Raw genomic sequence first — 23,395 nt, 5'->3', positions numbered from 1 at the left:
TTTTTTATCTTTCTGATGTCATTCCCAGCAACCTGAAGCATCCAACACCATAAGGTTTTTAGACCAAGATGCAAAATTTTCCCAAAGTAGATAAGCTGTGCTTTTAAAATGTTATCTATTCAGGGGCGGGTTTATCCTTTTTGCCAACTCTGAATACATTTAAATACCTGACAGTTCACCACTTCCTTTTGGCAGTTCTGCCCTTTATAGAGCCCTTAAATATAACAGACTGCTATTAGCTGGTTAATTAAACAGGCTATCTGTAATTCCCAGACAATGACTGTATTTTCTGACTTGCAAATATTAAAACTGCTTGCATTTTGGTGAGTCAGTTGATCAGCATTTACATCAATCTCAGTTTAAATAATCAGAGAAATGTTTTGGTTAGAAAGTAAACCTAAATACTACTGATTGAGCAATAGTCAAATTCACATTTGCTCTTGCATTTTAACCGATCAAAGTTGTTTTGTATAAGTAGGTTATAGATCTACCATACAGTGGTTAAAACTTTCTATTGCTAGTCATCTTATTTAACCACCAGTTTTAGGTTAGTGTGTCCCAAACTGTTTGGCCTCAAAAAAGTCAAGTTGTTCTGCTTTTGCAATCATCCGTTTTTACTTTCTCAATGCTGTTGGTCTGCAGTTGGTCTGGTGTAACTGTGCGTTACATTTATTAAGCATCTAAACTGCTTCTGTTTGCTCTGTTTCTGTGAGGAATTACATCTCATAGGGACGTTTAGTTGCTGGCAACCTTCTGACTAGCATCTAGCCCAGATAAGATTCTGACTGCTCATTGCTACTTCACACAGCCAAAGAACAAAATGGCGAGTGGAAATTAAGAAATTATGGAGACTGTGGAAAAATGAAATGACGATGGAGAACATTAGGCGACATGAGTGAAAGATGACTGATGAAAGCAGGAATCTGCTGGATTATTTTAAAGTCATTAAGTCTTTATTTCTACCTTGTTAGGACTATTAAATCATAGCTTTCTTTCTTGGTCGCATCATCACAGAGGAAGCAATGTTGTTACTACTAGCAAGATAAATTAAGTGTACACTTAGCATGATGAGAGGCTGCAAATAAATATGTTTCCATCGAGAGACGAGTAGAAAATGTGCAGGTTGTTTACTCTTTGTCTGGCAGTATTTTCCAAAGTACAACCAAGTAGCTATGACATATTCGTTGTACCTCTAAGTTGTGATAAAGTTTGAAATGTAACATTGCATACATGGAAACGGGATAGAAGTACATGCATGATAACATATAGCTGTCATGTTTGTCTGTCAATGGGTGCTTTGAAAAAATATTTTGTACCACTTGAACTTTTGTACATTCTGTCACAAAGACTTTAAAGTATTTTATTGGTATTTTTTTGTGAATGATCAATGAATAGTGGTGGCATGTAGGGAAAAGGGAAAAATATTTTCTATATTTCATCCAAGTAAAAACCTTAAAATTATTTGATTTAATCGAAGTGTTTTATTCAACTTCCTTTGAGAAAATACATTGCAAATTTCCTTTTATCAGCAATTACAGCTAGAATGTTTTTCTAAGCTGGATTTTTACATCTAGAGACTGAAATTTTTGCCAATTTTACTGTACAAAACAGCTGAAACTCCATCAAATTGAATGGCAAGCGTCTGTGAACACTTTCTTTTCAAGTCTGCACTGACAGAACTGTTCTTTTTTTAAGGTCTTTATTGGCACTAGTGGCTTTTATTCATTAGTAGTTGAGCAGGCATTAGGGCAATGAGAGATCGGGAAGACATGCAGTAATTGGTCTAGGCATGGAAATCGAACTTACGACAGCTGCTTCGAGGACTGTAGTTTCAGCATGGAGTGTCTGCTTTACAGCTGAGCCACATAACACCCCTGACATAACCATTCTAAGAAAGAAATATCTTTAGATTCGATCCATGCAGTTGTCATTCTGGCTGTACGTTCAGGGTTGTTGTCCAAGTAGAAGGTGTGGCCTCTGCTGCAGTTTTTTTGAAGGCTCTAGCAGCTTTTCTTAAAGTATTTTCATATTTATATTCCATCAACTTTGACCATCTTCCTTGTTCCTGCTGGAGAAAAAAATATCCCCACAGTATGATGCTGCCATCACTGTGTGTTAGTGCATCATTATCACCATATGGTGGTTTTTTTTGTGGTTTTTTTAGGATGATATGCAGTGTTTGTCTTCCTCCACTTATAGCATTTTGCATGTAGGCCAAAACCTTTTTTTCTCCACCTTCGTTTATGGCCTATACTGTAATTTTTATGCTGACATGACAGCAATCCTACATAAACTGCAGCTCCTCCAGAGTTACCTTGGGCCCATTTCCTGCTTCACTGATCAGTTTTATCTGGTCCCAGCATCATGTTTGGAGGTGGATCATCCTCTTTCCATGATGGGCTGATGTTCAAAGTTGATGTCCAAAACTTGGTATATTGTTTTCCAACCTAATCCAGCAATACAAATTCTCTAAAACCTTACCCCTAACCTGTTTTTTGTGCTTTTTGGTCTTCAAGACGCTGTTAGTTCTCTGAGAAATACACTGATAACTTCTGAGGTCTTCAGAGGTTTGCAAGATACTACACATAGCATATTATAGAAATTGGGTCAGCCCAAAAGGAAGCAAAATTATCTTCTATACATTTGAAAATCTAACTAGAAATAATAAGAAAAAAATTATGTGAAATTTCTATGCTAAGTTTTACTTTACCTCTCTGTCAGAAAGTTGCTGCACAGATTTGATTAAATGTGAGGGCTAAACGTGCCCTTGTTACCCAATCAAAATGCTTCTCACATGGACGATTAACTGGTCCCAGTAAGCCAAGACAATGAGCCAGCATGCAATGGAATGAGGTCACCGGCAGTAGTGACGTAATCAAATATACTTGTTTTTTATTTGCTATGAAATGTCAACAAGTCCACAGTGAGAAAGATCTAACAAACGTGAGAACTACTACTCACTGCATGTCACTTTTCTCCAATGGCAGACGTTCATCTCTACCCTTAAACAGAGACCTTGAATGCATCTCAAAGCATTTTTACTTTTTGAGGACGCTTAAGAAAAGCGTTTTGCAACTCAGTATGACAGGTTTTAGAGCATATTATTTCTAAATGCAAGTCCGAAAAGGTATAATTTTTTTAAGCACTTAAAAAGAAAGGGGCAGATGAAAGTCCCCCTTTCTATGTTTCTCTCATAAACCGGCTTGTACAACTCTAAACTCATGTACAGCACTGTTGATTATTCATTTTCCCAATCATTTCTATTTTATGGCTTGCACAATTCCCGAAGCAACAAAATCACTTGACATTTGAATAGAAATACAACTGTCATTTTACTATCTGGACTCTTTTTCTCTCTGCACTAATTGCTCCTGTCATTTCTGCTCAGTCTCTTTGTCACTCGGTTTGTTCTGTTATTAGCAGCTGAAAGCTGTTGATTTCCAAAGTACTCAAATAGATTTTTGTTTCTCAGAATTTCACGGGAGGCTTTCAGTTTTCTCCTTCTTTTGTCTCTTCAAAAGCTTCAGTTTTTCCTCTCTTCTCTGTTCTAAGTACTTTTTCTTAACACTTTTTTTTTTCTCCCTTCATCAATTTTCGTCTTTCTAATTGCTTGATTTTGTGTTCAATATCCTGACAGAAAATTGGACAGGAAATAAATGAACGAAAACCATTTGGAGCGCCTATCGGAAAGAGAAAACGATGTGAAAGATGGGACAATATTTTGATTAACAGACTGTCCAGTGAAGATTTTCCCTCTCATTAACTTGAAGGAAAAAAAGACAGATTGAAGAGGAAGCACATTTTATGATGTTGGCTTTGAGCCACATTTTGGGTTTCTGGAGCTGCTCGGAGACGTGTTTGGTGGAGAGAAGGGGGAGAAAATGATGAATGAAGGGGGTTTTAAAAATGGAGCCATTGGGAGATGAGTGGGGAAGTAAGCAGAAAGAAAATTGTTAGTTTCTGTTTAGCGAGGCTTGCTTGACCGTGACTGTTCTTGTTGTCATTGATTTGCCAGATCTTTACATAACATACAGAACAAATAATAACATACAGAAATAATAATAATTCCTGATTTCTGTTTTTTTTTTTTTGAAAGTCCTTAGTCATTCTATTTTACATCCTTTTCATCTGTGAAATACAAAATATGAAGACCTAGAAAATAAATTACAAATGGATCAACGATTTGCTTGTACCTTTTTCTGTGTAGACATAAATAAAATGTAAAATACCTTTGCCTCAAAATATAGACAGTAAAATGCATAACTAGAGATTAAGCATAAAATGATGGTGTTTGAAAGTATGTATATTTTTAAATATTTTATTTTCACATTTAAATCAATCAATTGCTGTCAATATAATGTGAAACTGGAACGCTTTGGTTTGAATTCCTCATTGTTGTAGCTCCACATGCCCGTCTTTTACCCGTCATGAGGTCCATCTCAGAGCAACTCGTTTAAATGAGACTCTTCACATGCCGCCCACCTCCAGATCGCAGAGCGTTTCACTCCGCTACGTTTATGGGAGGCCTTTTTAACATAAAATCTGCTTCGTCTGACTGTTTGTAATTACTTTCTAGATATCTAAAAAATGACTAGACTAGACCCAACTACATTTTGACTATCCAGAATGGTCATTTGAGATATCTGAACTTTGCATTCTTTAGTAAGAATAATAATTCAAGATATCTTCAATTATATTTTGATGAGTCAAAATTCCTTTCCAGATATCTCGTATGACATCACCGGATTTGTCATTTGACGGGTTACATATAAGTAATTACAATTTAAATTATCTCGAGCATATTCATGACTAGTCAAAATTAAATTAGACAAAGATAAATTTAGGATCTTAAGTTTATCTTAAGAACTATGTGCCACTGAGATGTCCAAACAGTTTGCCTGAAAATCAAACACAATAAAACCAACAGGGGGAAGTTTAAACCTCCAAACCAAACATCAATATCAAAGCCAAACCATGACGGCGAATTGGGTGAGGGAAGCGTTCACACATTTCTGTTTAGCATGCTTCACTTCTTCTGATGCCTAACAGTACAGTAATCTGAGGCAGTGTATTCCTGGAAGCCACTCTCTCCTCCACTGTATGTCCTGCTCACAAAGCTCATATATCAGCTTCAGCAGCTGCTGATCAGATCAGACGATGTAGCCTAAGGAGAGGCATAAAGATTGTTCGAGAGGAGAGAAAGGGAAGACATAGATGGAGAGGGGTAGTTTAAGAGACTATGGGGGGAGATAAGGAAGGAAAGGAACTCGCCTATCTTCCAGAGTCATGAATAAAATGTATAAAGTACACAGTAAAATTTTAATGCTGTTTAGTTTCCTCAGAGAGGCCAGATTTGCATCCTCATCCCCTTATTATGACATCTACGGTCAGCACTGCAGGCTTGGATATGCCTTTTGTAATGTTAATGTCAGTATTTGCACAGGCTCACAATTACCCACTTGTGAGCACACACACACCTTCACGCCTGCACGCACACAAACACACACCCACACATCCAATGAATGCTATTTTTTGCTGAGAGAAGCTGTTTGGATTGAAGCCAGTTCCGCTTTAGTTCCCCTATGGATCGATGTTCCTTCTCTCCGTTTTCCTGTCACAAACTTCCTTAAGGGTCTTTTATCATAGTAGATTTTATAACTATTAAATTAAAACAGAGGAAAAAAGGACTGACCCAGAATGCTTGATGACCACATGCACATAGTGTTTATAGAAATGAAATATGTTTTAAAAACTCTGCACTGTTTTGAAAAGCAATGGTATATCAGTACAGCTTTAACAGTCAGTTTACACTGACCATCCTCCTTTTCTTAAGTTACATACTTTAAAATCTGTAAGCCTCAAAGTTTGTAATGCAGTTACAAGAAGTTATAAAATAATTTTAAAGTGAAACCAGAGGTTGTAGCAATTGATTTGTTGTAAACAAAATCAAAGAGTACAATAATATTGGCAAAGAAAGATCTGTTTCATAGAGATTAGAATGGAGGTAACATACAATTACTACTTTATGCTGTGTTAGTGATTCCTGTGCACAAAACACATATTTCAAGGGAAAATTAATAGGTTTACATAATTCAGAGCACATTCAATATATTCTTTCCCTGTTTACACACTTCTATTTAATATGTACCACTTACCACTCCCATGCTCCACAGAAATATGCATGCCTGATTTAATCGAGTCTGGAATGCTATTAATGTAGTGCAATAAATAGTTTGAGCCAGAAGTAGTGAATTAGATTATGAATGCTTTTCTGGTGTGGACTCGCTTCCTTACTGATACATTCTTACTCTTATTATTGTTTTTCACTTACTTGAGAAATCAGCTCTTTGCTTCTTTATTACTTTGTCTGAACACAATTGGGCTGATATGAGAGGCTCGTATCTTCTGCCAGATGATGTTTAATGAATGAGCGAGCATGTCAACGGCCAGATTTCTGAACATGAACTGAATTATATCCTCTTCAGCATGCAGTTGAGTCCTCCAGAATCCTGGTAGTCAGTTTAGTATTTGACTCAAGTGATGAAGCAAAGACACACCTGAAGGTTGCAGGACACCTGCCTGGTTTTGAAGACCCCTGTCACAGAACATCGCCAGGAGTTTAGTGAAATTTCAGAGTTTCTTGTTCACAGCCACAACACAGAAAAATCTGTTAATATCGCAAACTATGCAAAAATGCCACAATATAGTAAAGCTCCAGCCCTTGAGGACTGGAGTTTGAGACCCCTGCATTTAACAGCAAGTCTAACACCATAAATTGGGTTTACTATGTGGTACTTCCATTTCCTTATCTGCTTTTTCCTTCTTTTCCTTTCATTGATTGAACATTGCAACCTAGTTTAATCTAAATCCTGTAGTTGCTAAAACTCAAAACCTGATAAAAATGCTTCCGTGCCAACTCAGAACTGCTGAAAAGCATACTTGCACTGAACACCAATTAAAGCAAGGCATTGCGGAATAAACTAGTGTAGAGTTTTAGAAATTAGGAATCCCATTTACACTGACCGATTCAATCTATTTTAAGTGATTTTTAATTAAATGCTTAAAATAATCTGTCAAGTCATTCACGTATTTTGCTCCAGCAGAGCATTCCTAGCTTTGAACCAATACGCTTTGATCAGTTTGACACTTGCTGCTGAAGGTAACAGCTCCACTTTTATCAAGAATTATATAATAATAACGTCACAGTTTTATCTCCTTGTAATCTCTTTTAAAGGTTTGAATGACATTGGGACAATGTTGCAGTGAGCTAAGCAGGGTATTAATGCTTCAGAGATGTGCACATTGAAATATTAATAGGCGACTTTTGTGAGGAAAGGTCATTCCTGTTACTTCAGCTGAATAGTAATTGGATCACCAGCAACCCTGTGATCCCCAAGTAACAGTAGCTTGTATACAGTACAAGGTCTTTGGTTAGACGCTGCAAGTGAATGCAACATCGTAATAGCTCCAGGTCAGAATTAACATAGCAACTGGTACCACAAATTACAGACTGTCTAGATGTTTAATGAATGAACAAGACACCGCGAGTGTTCGTTCTATTGAATATGAGTCAGATATGTCATTGAGGCAGAGTTTTCTACCTGTGTTCTGAAAATCCTGTGAATCACCAAGCTGTGAATAAGAAAAATGTAAAGAATAGCAAAAACAACGACAGTTTTAATAGGAAAGGAAATATGTAGATTCATATTAATATCTCGCTTACTCTATTAAATTTTATTTGCATAAAAATTACCCTGAGAATGAGTAGCAGTATGTATAACACTGTTGTACAGTAACAGAATAGAAAGTGAGGTAAATAGACAGTTAAACTTTTCCCTTAGTCCACAAGACCAAAGAGGAATTTGAAGTACTGCACACTACCCTCAAGGGCCCTTCAGGGAAACATGCTTTTAACAAACAAAGCCACTCTTTCACACATTTTGTCCTTTTACACAACAGATCCTGATTTTCGCAGTCCAGAGTTGGACACTTTTGTTTTAAGTTCATTTCTATTAGTCAAATATAAAAACAATCTAATAATCAGTAATTTTACAATATTTTAAACATTTTTTAAAGACAGCAAAAAAAACAAAAAAACAACTGCAACCATATGAAGGACAAATGATTCAAAATGCACTAATCCTAAACTATTTCTTATAGCCAACAATCAAAACCACAAATGTCATAATTTCAAACTTATATTTTTACGGTCAAATGTGGAAAACAAACGGAAGATCATGCTCCTAACATGACAGGAAATCAATAACTGGAAGGTCAAATATGCCTATCCATATGGAAGTTCTCATTTTTACTAACAAATGTCAAGGCTGAAGAAAAAGAAATTGTACATTTTTCACAATAATACAATAAGGAAAAAGGTGTGTTTTCTTGCACACTGACATGGTTTTAGGAGGTTATAGGATTTTGTGAAATATATAGCAGGCATATTGCACTCTTCTTTGCCCTGACTACATTTTTTTCACTTTCAGTTCAGTGCCATTTTAAATGGCAAGCTGAGCCACTCCATTTTCTGACTGGATGTCTACACTTTGGTTTGCTATTCCACAGCCATGCCAACTCAAATTTACCCTTGACACACAGTTATGCACATCATTAATGTATGAGGAACCACATGTAACCTTTACAGCTCCACGCTAGCGCAGAAATTTGACATCGCTATGTTGGGCAAACAGTGTCATATTTAATGATACTGGCAGGTCTTATGGGCAAAAATTTAAGTATTGAAACTAATAGTGTCATTTAATTCAATGGAAACAAGTTAAAGGCTTTTTGCTGGTCAGATTTAGGTTTTATATGGCAAGCTATATGACAACATTCATCTAAAGTGAGATTTAATGGCATCAGAAGGACAACAAACACACTTGCTCACTAGATAAGACAATAATTATTATTATTTCCACTTATTCATTTGGTCTGACCATCATGTGTGAATATTTCAGTGTAGACTTGGGAAAGAAGGGGCAGTAATTCATTCATTGATTAGTTTACAGTTAGATGGTGCATAAAATGTGACCTCAGATCAGACACAAGCAGCAGTCATGGTAGCAACTCTACATTAAAACTAAAGACTGTCTAGATTTAGGTGAAATAACAAATTACATAACAGTAATTATATATATAAAAAAAATACATTTGTTTGTTTTTTTTAAATCACCAAAATAAATTGAAAATTAATATTTTAAATGAATTCTAAACTTCATTCAATTTGCCTTTGAATCAAATTTAACAGTATGCTGCTGACCTAATGGCATCTCAATAAGTTGGAATATTATTTATTTCAGTAACTCAGTTCATTAAGTGAAATACATTATAGACATTAATTCCACAAATAATGATGTTTTCAAGCCTTTACTTAACTATCAATGAAAACATGACATTTAAGATTAGAATATTACATGAGACTACTAAAAGAAAAGAAAATTGTACAGCATTGTGGATTTAATGAAAAGCAAGTTTTAGTGCTCAAAGGTTGTGCTTGAAAGATACTTTTTATCTGACAAACCGATGTTAATGGAACAATTTACTTAGATGTACTTGAATTTCTCGTTGCCTTGGGCCAGCTCTGGTGCCGGGCGTAAAATCAAAGTTTAATGTCAGACACGCCTGACTTTTGAAGACGGGTAAGGTATGTTGAGCTGTATCTGGAATTTAAACCTTATACCTGTGTGCTCACGGTAGCGTAACACTACTGTCAACAGTCATGTCCTGACCTGATCGGATCAGTGCATTATGACATTATTCAGAAGTTTTCCTTGATGCAACAGAATAGTTTAAGTTCTTCTAGAGTGTTTTTGCTTTCCCAGCTGTGGGGGGGGCGGGGGGTGGGAAATGCACATGTCTAGATGCTGACATTCAGTCCAAATCCGACAGAGTGCATGCACGTCATATCAGCATGCAGCTCAGTTCCATTGCTAGAAGACACTGAGGGCATTAAGTTGTGACTTTGGTAGTGCAAGATTTTTTTTATGTTCCCTTATTTTGCTAGCATTTAAGCAAAAAACATTATTTCTATGTACATTTATGTGGGATGGATAGTTGCATTCTTAGTCCTGAAGATGAGCAGATGTTTATCTTTTTATCTTGCATCAAAAAGACAACGCAATTACATATCATTTAAACTCCTGCCTAAATTCTTCAACCAGTTTGATTCGTCTCCTTCCTTTTGTTCCCCTTCTTTTTCATGTTATGCTGAGCCGCTGCTCTACCAGCACAATTTGCCCCGAATGTGTCTTAAATTACATGCCGCATCAAATAAGGTCGCCTCATAAGGCTGGCAGTGTAAGGAGGGTGAATGTCTGAGTCTTCTGGTATTTTACCACCTTCTGAATCAAATTCGCATTAAATGGATCTTTGGGGTTAAGCTCGGTATTCAGAATGAGTAACACTGGCTTGTAATAGATCTGATGCATACCGTACTGAACCATGATTACTAACCTTTCTTTCTTTTCTCTTTCCCTTCTGTTCTACTCTGCCTTCTTCAATTATTTAAAGGAAGCAGAGGTGAGTATTGTCTTTGTTTAATTTAATGCTGTTTTTGTTTTACTTAGTAATTTCAGATATTGCAGGGTTTGTCTGACACTTGCCTAAAGTCAAAGAGCTGGAGAAAAGATACCGATTAAAATACAAGGCAGAGTTGATATCTTGAAATCAAATTTAATGCCTGATATGAAGTTGCTTGGCACTGCTAAGCACATTAAACTCTTGCTTCACTGGTTTTATAGATTTAATTCTTTCTACAGTTTGAAGTATTAGCATGCAGTCTCTGAACTCAACATTTTGTTTTGAGATTTAATGTGACGAAGAGCAAAACGTTACACAAAATGAAAAGAAAAGAGAGAACTACTTTTTTTTCCTTTTTTTTTTTTTTACAAAGAAAAATCTGAAAATTTTATATGCATTTGCATTCAGACCTGCTAATGAAATACAATCCAGCAGAATATTAAGATAAGCATAAAATCCCACCAACACAGAGTTTCTAAATTGTAAGATGATAAGATGTGACAAAGTTCAAAGCCTTGGAAAACGTTTAGAAGGCTACTTCACCTACAGCTCACTGTAGGTGGTAAAGGGCAACTGAAGTTCAGACAAACTGTTTAGACTGTCGGGAATTAACTGAGGAGTTTAGCAAATTTGGCTAATCCTCTTAGTGTGCATACCATTACTGACCCAGACTGTGTAGCCATAATATCCTAGGTGAACTTTTCCTTTTTGATGATTATGTAAAAGCAGTTTTCAGTGATGTTGGCTACATTTAATATATTTTGCATTAAGAAATTATATATAGAAGCTTATAAATATTCTCACTAGGATCTTGACTTGTTCTGCATACTTTTACAGCAAGACATATCGGTTAAGACCCAGCTATGGATCTCATTGCATTTTAAATTTTCTGCCTGAAACCTTTTGTTGAGTGTTTAGAGTTGTTGTTTATAAAGTAAGCATTTGCTCTATTTCAGCTTTTACCAGGATTTATTATTTCAGTCTTTGGACTTTTGGACTCAGCCATCCATTTCATCACACCAACCCCCAACTTACCCTCCACCGCAGTCTCTCTTATTCAATAATGAAGGAGATAGAGATCCCACTTTGAGGCCCAGCAGGCTCCTCTGCCTCCATCACGTCGTGTCACTGACACTGGCTGACTTCCTGCTGATAAACATATGGTTCTCTCTGGGAAATACTTGAACTTCAGACACCACTTCAAGTCTAGGAGTGTGTCTGTGTGTCTGTGCACTCATCCTCCTTTTAAAAAAAAAAAACAAAAAAAAAACCACTTTGTGAACTTCTTTATCAGAAAGGTTGACCTTATTAACCCTAGGTCACTGGAGACCATAAAATAAGAGAGGCTTTTAAAGCCAAGTCTAAAACCATGACACTTTAAAAGGGGTATTTTTAATAACATTTCAAAGCTATTTAAAAAGCTTTGTAATCTTTTTGGACTGCAAGATGTTAAAATGTACATCTGTTTCACCAGCAGGTTGTCTTAAACTAATTCCTCAAACAGTATCACATATGACACTTAAAATCTGTCTTCACTTGCGCTTAACTAAAAAAAGTTAGTTACTGATTCTTTTTCACTTAGTTGATTTGATTTGTAGTCTTTACATGTGCACTAATGCAACAATGATACAAATGAAACTGAAGTTATCTCTGTTCTCAAAGAACAACTAAATCACTTATGTTTTATGCTTGTTTCTATTGGGTTTTGTGCAGTGACATTCTTTATTCCTGAAAATATTTTTACAGCTTGGTTTCTTGTGTTTTCATTTAGGATGATTACTTTAAAAGCTGGGCTCCTGCCAAGTCTCTGGACCAAGGTAAGTTAATCTTTAATCTTTATGTGCAATTTACTCTGTTTGCTAAAAGTGTGCAACAAATAAAAACAAGAAATACATCAATTAGACAACTTAAAGTAATACAATAAATCAGAAAATAGTACTACATTATCACTGTTTCCCCCAGTAAGAACATCCAGCCTGGGCTGGTCCAGGCTGACCTGTCACTTGATCTAGCCTGTCACTCTGAGATGAAAGGACATTTGTTATATTAAGAAACACCTTTGGATTCACCGAGGCTCAAGTTTGCTTTTACTTTTCCAAAATACTAGTTGTTGTGAGAATGCTTGTAGCTTTAATAAAAGGAAAAAATAAATTATTTCTTCCACCTCTGATAAGAGGAGTAGTTAAATATCTAGTCAGAACAGAAAACAGTTAAAATCTGGTTTATGTTCATCAGTTTTAATGTGATGAACAAAGAAGTTGTCCATCCCACAATGAAGTCGGACAAAAAAAGTAAAAAAAAAAAAATCCTTTTATGTTTTGCAAAAAAAAAGTTAAAATTACAAAATTTGCATCTTTAGCCTTGACTGAAACTTGCAAATGCCCACATGAACAAGTCAAATATCAACTGCATATTACAGTCAGAACAAATATTGACCTATTTGTCCTCAGTGGCAAGAAGTATGTATGGAGGAGACCAAGTACGGTTTTAAAACCTAAGAACACATTTTTAGTCCTTCACTCATTTATTCACACATTCATATGCTGATGATGGTAAGATATTAGATAGTAGCCACAGCTGCCCTGGGGCAGTCTGACCAAGCTCTGACCACCACCAGCAGGCAAATCGGGTGAAGTATCTTTCCCAAGGACACAACGACAGACTGGTGATCCCCCTTATAGATCATAATAAAATCTATAGGGGGGACCAGACCAAAGAAGAAAAAAATCAACAGGGCACACAGATCATTGAACCAGACATAAACCTATGCACATATTTTGTTTTCAAACTCCATTGAAGTTTATTTCACACTTGAGGTTGCAGCAAAACACACTACAAACCATCTTTACAGTGAAACACTTTTCTGTAGCTTTTTTTTTTTTCATTAATCCATACCGCTTCCCGAGCCGCCCCTGCAGTGGCACTGTGCTCCCCCCAGGGGGCGTGCCCCACACTTTGGGAACCACTGGAGTATAGAATAAATACCAAGCTCTCAAGTGTGTAATGTTCTTGGATACACAGTAACTCTCATCTAAACTCAGTGATTACAAACATCAACTCCCTCACACCCTAACTCTCAATCTCATCTTCACACTCGCTGTTTGGTGGTTTGTGGAGGCTTTAATTGAACTGCAGCTCTCTGAACAGCCTTCCAGACTTTAAAACCTCCCACCACTGAGCTCGTTCTGTTCTTTGCTGGCTTGCTTTTGCATATCTAGCACACTAACTGCAACTCTTCAGGGAAAGACTTGCTGAGCAGGTTTATCTGGGCCAGCTCCTCACGGATACTGAGACTAATGAGAACAGCCTTGCCTCGGTGCGTCAAAATCCGATGTTGCTCTTAGAGATGACTGAAAGGAAAAGGTAACACGTACCCTCCTAACTGGGGTCTAAACACACCTGAGAAAAAGAATAAAGCCTTTGTGCCAAAGTCATAGAGGTGGGAAGTCAGATTTAGATGCTGAAAGATTTACTTATTCAGATATTTGTGACTGGAGGCATTATTTTGTTTTTCATTAAGGCAAAGACAAAACACAGCCTGTTTTATTTAGGTTTTAACTGCAGAGACAGAAATCTGGCACAAGTATGACAGTAAATTCGCTATTATTGTACTGACATCAGTCTGACAAAAGACTTGAACGACTTCCAATATGATCACCTTGATTAAAACAATGGTACATTCTCATTTAATTCAAACCCCAGTGCCAGAACTATCCCATTTTTACACTTGGAAAATGTACAATTTAAATCCAGATCAGTAGCCACAAGAATAAAAATGGGCAAAGTGTCATGGTTAAAACTTAGCGGATGTGTCTCTAGTTTTCTGTATTTTAGTTATTTATATAGAATCTGTTACACCAATGAGGTCATATGCTGTATTACATTAATATTTTATAGGCAATGTTCTAGATATTTATTAAAATTTTTCCTACGTTTTGTTTAGGATACATTATTTGGCATAATTTCTTTTGTTTTTATTTATTGATTTATTAATGTATGAAACATTCAATTGCTGTTTCTGTAAAGAGTTTGGGTAATTCACCTCTTCACGCCATTTTTGTCGCATCACCTTTCTGTGTTATAGTCATAAACAAATGATGCTTCAACTTAAACAGTTCCACATCATTTATTCTACTTATGTCAAATTTTAGTTAATATTACCTATGGAAATAATCAGCCCAAATCTCCTTTTTTATTTAATTTAATTGTATTATTTTTAGAAATAAGATTTTTGCTTGTAAACATTATTTATTAGAGGCATGTAGGCACTTCTTCCTACAGTATTTACAAGTAGAAAGTAGAAAATTACTTTGTTGAGTTGTTGGTTGTCAAAGCTGGTACAAAATGTACAAGCTGTTGTGTGGTCGGTATGAAATGATGTGCAGAAGATGGCTCTGACAAAGTGGGTGCAAAAAATGGGGAAAGGCTAAAGACAGCACCCATCCACAAGGCTGATGATAATTTCATTGTATTTTGAGACGTGCTTTTACTACAAGCACTGTTTGAAATGTTTGCAAAAATTTCAAAATCCAATATAATAAACTATCTTAGATATTATGTAGTGCCAATTAAATAAAGGAAAAAAGTCTCTCAGCTGCATAACTCCAAACCATTGACAACACAAAGTGCTGACTATATCTACTTTACATCATGTCAAATTTGTTCAAGCAACATTTTTTTGTCTCTTGACCAACTGAGCAGCGCAGCGCAAACTTCTGATACATTTTAGTGCTTATATGTTCTGCCTTGCTTCTTAACCTACTGAAGATTTTTAAAAATACTGCAGCACTCTGAGATCCAAATAATTATTTCAGAGAATTCAGTCATATTATATCAGCCAGATCACAAGGCAGTTTTGTTCAACAAAAACCCGTTAATCTTCACTTAACAGTTGGGGGAGACTGTAAAAATTTACTTAGAGAAATTTCATTTTAGATAGTTTAATCTATCACTCTAAATGCTCCAATGATTTCCAGAGATTGTTTGAAATTATTTTTGAAAGTTCTGTAACAGGCAACATCTCAGCCCTTAAGCAGCCCAACGCATAAAATACTTCACATGCACATGAGTAACTGTGACAATTTGTCAGGATGTAGTGAGATGAGACAGAGACATCTGTGCATCCATCTAATGAGCCTGTCCATGCGTAACTCTGAGCCAATTATATAGATGATAACATAAGGCCTAAAATCATTTTTTAAGTCCTGCATTTGCTTTGCTGTTTGTGCTGCACTGCTACGATGTGACTGCTGCAAAACTGGAATGACTGCAGTCGCTGCTTCCCACACAAACGGCACAGCTGCGAGTAATGGATGGCAAAACAATTAGACATTGAAAAAGTTACAGACATCAGCCAGACAATCCCTCTGGGAGAATTTTCTGGTGTCCTGACAAGCTTTTGCAATAGTTTCCATTATCAGTCAAGTGGTACTGTAGGCGTCACACTCCAGCTTTTTAAAATCTACATGCATTTGGATTTTGGATGTAAAGTGATTCGTGATGTAGATAATGTCAGAATACTTTTACCAAAATTGGCCATCTGTTTTTTTTCTCTTTTTTTTCTTTCTTTAAGCTCCAAATATCTTTTGGGTTATTTTAGTCAGGATACAACATTAAAAAGCAAGAGTTCAGCTTCCAGCAATGATGGTACTCTTGCTTCACAACTGTTACATTTTAAGGAAGTTTTTTCAATATAATGTACCATATTATTCTGTACATTTCTTCTAATTTGATGTGTTGAAACTGTATTGATAAGTGTGACAATAACATGTTGATTTGAAGTCCGTTCCGGCCCACAGATGCAGACATTAATCAGTAGCTGCTGATTTCAATTCGATTAATAAATCCATGGTTGCCCTTGGAGACTAATCAGCAACTGCAGAAAAGTTGATGATGAAACTCCAGTCCACTGGATCAATCACTAAGCAATTAATTTGTTCTCCTTAGTTATATAAACAGATTTGATGGCATTACAAACTTCCTGATATCTAGCAATCAATTCCTGCTCTGGTAAATTAGTTTTTCAGACATTTTTCAGACAGTAATCGGAGTGACAGGTTTATTTGTAAGACTGTAGTAAAATTAAAATGAACTCAATATAATGAAAAAACAAAAGGAAACCTTGAATTTCTCTGCTAGTGTAAAAAAAAAAAATAATCCATTATCTGGGATCTAGCTAATGATTGTGTTGGTGCTTTTGTCAGTTACTCCTCTGATTCATCAACCATATCTCATTAACATCTTAAGAGGACTGAAACCATCTGTGAAATTGAACCTTGCAGGCATTGTTTGCTCTTTTTACATAATAGTGCATTTGCAAAGTCCATCTTAACCAGTGATTATCCGGTGTTAATTTGAAATAATATTGTTAAAAAGTTATCAAGGTCAAGTTATAACACCATGCTTTATAAACTGCATGGTGTTTATAAATATGCATGTTCGGCATTTTTGCATAGATGGGTAGATTTATTGAAGTATCCAAGCAAGCATTGGCTTATTTTAGTTCTAACTGTGTTTGTGTTTGCCTCATTTTGAGTGATGCTGTAAATCATTGCTTAATGCAAAGTAATCTCTGGATTAAACATAAAAAGTAAACAAAAAGTAAATATTACTGTTTGTAAAAAGCCTTATTGCCCATTTTTAAAAAAAGTGTCTGAGTATTTTTTGTAATCTCTCTTTAGGAAGTCAAAGTTAACATCAACAGAAAGGTTAGCAAAATGTGGCTAACTGTATTATTAACATCTTCCATTTACAAAGCAATTCAAGTAGCTACATGCTGCAGGGCAGTAGAAAGTAGTTTAATGCACCTGGATCCAATGATGGCTCCTTAGAAGGCCTGAGAAGAACATTGACATGCTGAAAAGGTTTTGTCACTACCACCTGGGAGAGGACTTTAACATGCGGGATGCCGGCCCTTGAGGACCGACTTTGGGCACCTTTGCTTTAAAAGAATGGCAACAACTGCTTGGACTGTTTGTTCCTGGTGCAACCATGTTTGTAGGACGATCAACTCTGTGGATAGTCGAGCTGATAAGCTTTACTAGAGTATAAACATATATATCTTTTCATAAAACAGGGGTGTCAAATTTGGCCAAAACACCTTTGAAAAGACTGTCACTGAAAAACTGCAAAGAAAACAAAGGTCTGAAATCTCCACTCTTTTCAGCAGCAGCACTCAGAACAGACACACTAATATGACTCTTGTACCAAGCTTACACATTATGCTCCATTTGTTGGCTTATTAGCTATCAAATTCTCTACATTCAGCTTTCTGCTTGCACAATCATCTAGCTCTATTCTCATTTGCGACAATGATATTCCCCTCAGCGAGACAAACTCATAAAGATAAGTTACTTAATAATACATTCTTAATTAACCTGGATGAAAGAGCGGATGTCTCTTAGGATGCCTGTCACGAATCATGTAACAGAATAGAAGTAAATCTTGCGTTTCTGTATAAAATCTAAGAACATGAGAAAATAAATACTGCCCTGCTAAAAGTGACTCAAAATAAATAAGACGCTGCAGAAAAAAATAATGAACAAACTGAGACCAATTTGACAAAAAGAAATAGCCATATAGTTCCAAAAGGAGTAAACTGCAATTGAAAATTAGCCATTGCCTTGAGTCTTTAGTAAGAAATAAGAAATGAGCCCTGATCAGAAGACAACTATCATGAAGGATTAGCGTAATTTATAGATAGCTGTGGTAGTTTTTAGTTAATTTAATATTAGCTCTTAACTATAAAATCAATCTTATTTTTACCCGTCAGTTTTTTAAATAATAAATTACGTATTCAATTGCATCTAATTTTCCTTCGGTGTAATTACTGGCTTGCGAGTCCCATAGTTGTCACACATGTGGTTCAAAGCGTATATAAGTGTATGGAACACGTTACTCTAATATATTTGTCTTCAGGGAAAAAGATGTTACTTTGTTCTCGGATCTGAGGTAGTGACGTTTCATGTGTACTCCCATGCAGTGACACAAGCTTAAACAATGCAGGACACGGAGAGACGGGCGTTATTGAGCTGGAAGTACAGGCCCCAGTTTGAGTTCATGTCAGCTAAAGATGACAATGTCACAGTTTGTTATACCCTCTGTTATGGCGACAAAGTGCTATTGTTGCACTCTTGAAAATTGGGGAAACAGAATAGTGACAGTAATTTTTGTAGCCTATTTTTCTCATCCAGCAGTTTAAGACAGAATTCAGCCAAAGCCGAACAGTCAATGCGCAGCAACATTGTTGCGAACGGTTCGTATTTGCACACACCCTTTCTTACAACGGTGCAGACTACCTGGGGGACACCCGTCCCGCTTCAGTATACATCACGCCATACCCTCCTTCAACCTCTTTTTGCTTTTACAGAACGGTCATGTAACTAGCGCCACACTCTTCTGGAGACTGCCTCCTCCATAAACAGCGACATTGCAGTTTCTATCCAGGAGTTAACCATTCACCAGTCTTATTTTTATTGGAGTTTTTATTGGAGAATGGTACAGATGTCCACAATTCCTCAGTGCTTCAGACAAATGCTCCTCAAAAGTATCGATGTCTGATGCTGAAACAAAAACCTGATTTTGGACGCGGAATAGTTGAAGAGAAATATCAACATGGCTGTCTGGGTGCATTTCCACTAAAAAGCACAGCAACAACATTATGACCAATCAGACATTATGTCCAGATCAAACTTGAAATAGTTTGATCTGGGCAAACAAAATGATGCAATTTTTGTCACAGGTATTCATCAGTCAGAATCGATTTCAGCACTTCATGTCTATGCATGTTTTTTATAAGCATCCCTCAAGAAAGACTTGGATGAGCAAGTTAAGAAGACACACATAAATGTCTGTTATGGTCAATTATATTTTTCAGTACTGCAGAGAAAATATTGCCAGGAATTGACATTGGGTACTTTAGATGTATTTAAAAACAACTTTTCTTAATTTTTAATGAAAAAAATTATCTCTGCTTATTATGCTACAGGCGATTCTTTACAACACATAAACAATTTCCTCCTCTTCTGTTATTTACATTTCAACATCCATCAAGTTGAAACTAAAATCCCTTATGTCCTGCAGGTCAGCTTAGCCTTCTTCCAAAGTCAAACTTTTTATTCAGTACTTATAGTTTAGTTCGGCTCTCTCCTGTCAGTGATGCTTTGAGAGCTGTGCTGAGCAGGGCTTTTGGGCGAGCAAGGCGGAGAGGGGGAAGCAGATAAAAGCTATGCCATCAGCGAGACCAATGACTAAAACTGTATTCAAGCTATTTGGGTCTGGCTTCTTGTAAATGGCCATGCCCCGCAGAATTGTGAGCTTGTGATTTCAATGCATTATCGAGAGAGGAAAGTCAAAGTGAGGATTACAAGGACCACATTATCACAGCCAGTCCAGAAGACACAGGAGAGTCTAACTGGCATCAAGAAACAGGCAGAGGGCACAACACCGATGGGCACAATACAGACAGAGAGGGGGAGTAAACAAAAATTGAAAAGTTATGTTGACCCCTGTTTTGCCCCAGTGTTTGTCTTAACAGGTTACACAATGAATAAGTGGTTGGTATGGGAACCATTTTGGCAGCAGAAATCAAACTTGGTTGCAACTCGCTCTTGTTTGGCCACACCAGCAGCAAACAAAGCCTTGAAAATCTGCGGCTCCCAAATTGCCAATCAGCCTGATTAGACTCGACATTGTGTTTTCCCACCAGAGCGTTTGTCGTCGCTCTATGTATTTCGTCAGCTCTTTCTCCAGCTCACTAAGCCCTCCTCTCTCAGTAGATATGCCTTCTGTCTGCTCACATTTCTCATCGGTCCATCTTTAATCTCTCCCGACTTCGTCAACGCCTCCTTAATACGACCTCATAAAACTATGTTTGATCTCCCCTTTAGAAGTTGGGAGAATTAGCAAGATAAGAAAAGAGACAGCGAGGACTCCAAAAAGGCCTTGAGCACCTCAGGTCTGCTTGAAATAGTGTGCAAATAAATATCTCATTTCGGAGTAATGTGGTGAGGGTTCACAACTCTCTGTCTCTCTCCAGGCGTTCTTTAAAACATTGTTTGCTGCTCTGATTTTAATGGCTCGTTGGCCGCATCATAAAGAGTGACTCGATATCTGTGACCCTTAGCTCAGCCTTATCTTGCTTTTTCAGAGGGGTGAGTACTTACAACGTTGAGTCTGAGCACATAAACAGGATTATCTTCTGAAACCTACGCGTACTTGCTACAGTGATATCCAACATTCAGAAGTTAATTAACCACTCAAGCATGCAGACCCTTGCAGAACAGGCTGTAAATAATACCTGGAGAGGAAAGGAAAAAAAATGCCCCATCAAAGATTTAGTTTATCTAATAAACTGATACGGGGTTATCAAGAAAGGCATTAAATATCCAAGGAGCAGTAATGGGAAATAGGAGAATGCTTCACCGAGGAATATCAGCTAAACAAAGAGACAGGAAAGGGTAACTGTTGGCTCCCAGGACCCCGGTGAGCACAGTGAATTGTTACTGTCCTGCACCTTCAATTTACAAAGACAGGTCCGAAGCAAGCGCACGACAAAATAAACTGTCAAATCAATAAACTGCAGTGTGTGAACAGTGCTGAACAAGCTGTTTTCTGTGAGATTTACACCCAACAACAGATCTCAGAAATGAGAGAAGTATATGTGTTGAATCTTATCTTCTTCTCCATAGTCAATGTAAACTCTGATGATCATGGCACATTAGGATAAATAAACTTCGCAGGTAGGCGAGCACACGTTGGTTGTTTGCGATCCTAGCAAGAACCCGTGGGCTAAATGCAGGCTTGAGAAAGCGACAGTGGCATCAGAGGAGTGTCCCATGGGAGGAAGGCAGAGGGAGATATAAAGATATATAGACACAAAGCCCACAGAGAGCACTTGAGAAAGATTCCCTCTAGAGAGGGTAACTCAGAGATAAGAGAGTCATCCAGTAATGAGGAGAAAAGAGTTCTGCCTGGTGAGGAGGAGAGAAAAAAAGAGTGGATGGTAATGAAAGGAGGCCATATTGGCAAAAGTTGGATGAACTTTTTGCTTCACAGACACTTTTTTCTGCTCTTTTTATTCAGTCCATTGTCAGGACTACTCTTGCTAATAAATACCAGTAGATGGATGAGTTCAGAGAGCTAATCATTTCTGGCTCTTAATGTCATAGCCTACTGACTATTTCTTTCCTAAGACTCCTACTAGCTACTAGCTAATGCCTATGCAGTATTTTGAAATAGTGAGAAAGTGAGGACGGTGGATTAGTCCCTGTCACAGTGCATCATCTCTCTATCTGATATTCAAGACTTGGCTAACATGTTCAATCCTCTTGCTTACGATTATTTTGTTTTATATAGTTTTTGGTTTAGTTTGCTGGCTAATGTTCTCATAATTTATCATTTTCTAGTTATCCACGAAGTTTTTGGCTTTTTTTGCCCCATGTTAGACACAGGATCACATTGCTTTGTGTGATACTTCATTTTGTTTGGGATAACTGTAGGATTAGGATATTTCTTCAGTTGACTCTTCTGTACTGGATGTGCAGCTGACCAATGTGTATCGTCATGCTGTTATGCCAATATAGACTAAAATCTCTAAGGAATGTTTCTGAGAACTTAATCTATACTATGAAGTGATGTGATTGGTTAAAAAAAATATATATATATCTTTTTTCAGAAGCATGCCTTTTCTATGGCCTTCAATTTTCCATTCACCTTTAAATCAAGACACTTCTGGTAAAACATAAAATTGTGTCTCTTTCCAGCACTAGCATTCACTTGACACCAGAAGTTTACTTGCAGCAAATAAAGACACATGATGTTTTTTTTCCCTCTGTCTGAAGTTAAATCACAGCAAATTTCCCTTATTTTTTTATTTATTTATTCATTTTTTTTTGGATTAGTTAGGATTACCAAAATGTTGTATCTTTGTTGCATGCCAGAAAACCTAGTGGGAAAATTTTTTTTGGATGCTTTTCTTCACTTTCTTAAAATTCTGAATTTTAGATCAATTGCTTTTTATGTGGGATAACTCTTTCAAACAATGTCTTCAGCTATTAACAGGCATAGCAACTTACAGTCTACAAATGGAACAGCTCATTTCACCATTGTTTAAGCCACTGATATATTCTGAGCCACTTAGCCTGACACCTATCTTTGGGCTTCTCTGTAATATTACTGTCACTGATGCAACCTGTTGGAAAATCTGAGAAAGTGGGTCATTATTGAGATCACTGTCATCAGCTCTGCCTCTTTCACAGGCTCTTTTAGGGTGTTTTGTGAGCAGCATGCAACTTGTCAGCTGATAAAAGTTACATTTACGTTTTAACTAGTGGTTTATGTTTTAAAGCTTTCAGTGAAATGTGTTGAATCCGACAACTGTTTGCTTATGAGAGACATACTAGGACAGCAGAGGGGTATTATACTTTAAAGAGAGACTGCACCAAATGTTGTTTGTTTTAGTTCATGGGTCTGATGCAAATATTTCAGTGGTTTTAGTTTTCATTTCTATTTTAAACATTGTTTGCAACATTACATTGAGATATGCATGGAGAACTTAAACTAATTGCTTGTATTTACTGTTTTGTAAAGAGCGAGTGGCTGAACCTGGCAGAATCAGAGAGGAAGGAATTCAAACCCACTCTGCCAAAAAGACTGGACAGAACGGTGAGTTTGGGCCACATTCCTTTCAACTTCTGTGGGGATTCCTACATTTTGTTTTGTCCAAAGCTTGTACATAAAAAACCTAATACCTGTATATGTGAATTTAATATCTGTACAATGCCATTTTGCATTCTACGGATGCTACTTTGGATATACGTCATGTCTCTGGTTCGTTTTTGTTTTTATCATATGAAAAAAATACTCCCAAGCTAGA

General features: G+C 36.8%; 1 protein-coding gene across 3 annotated transcripts in view; it reads left to right on the top strand.

Moving 5' to 3' along the window:
- spock1 (SPARC (osteonectin), cwcv and kazal like domains proteoglycan 1) overlaps window positions 1–23,395 on the top strand; it is a 135,342-nt gene that overhangs the window by 69,813 nt on the left and 42,134 nt on the right. For all 3 annotated transcript variants that reach the window (XM_044127140.1, XM_044127143.1, XM_044127141.1), the window contains 3 exons: window positions 10,513–10,521; window positions 12,293–12,338; window positions 23,110–23,184. In XM_044127140.1, coding sequence (XP_043983075.1) covers window positions 10,513–10,521; window positions 12,293–12,338; window positions 23,110–23,184 — 130 coding nt within the window. The remainder of the gene's footprint in view (window positions 1–10,512; window positions 10,522–12,292; window positions 12,339–23,109; window positions 23,185–23,395) is intronic.

The sequence above is a fragment of the Gambusia affinis genome, linkage group LG09 (assembly GCF_019740435.1).
Source record: "Gambusia affinis linkage group LG09, SWU_Gaff_1.0, whole genome shotgun sequence".
Taxonomy (NCBI): Eukaryota; Metazoa; Chordata; class Actinopteri; order Cyprinodontiformes; family Poeciliidae; genus Gambusia; species Gambusia affinis.
This window is presented reverse-complemented; position numbering and strand designations above follow the sequence as displayed.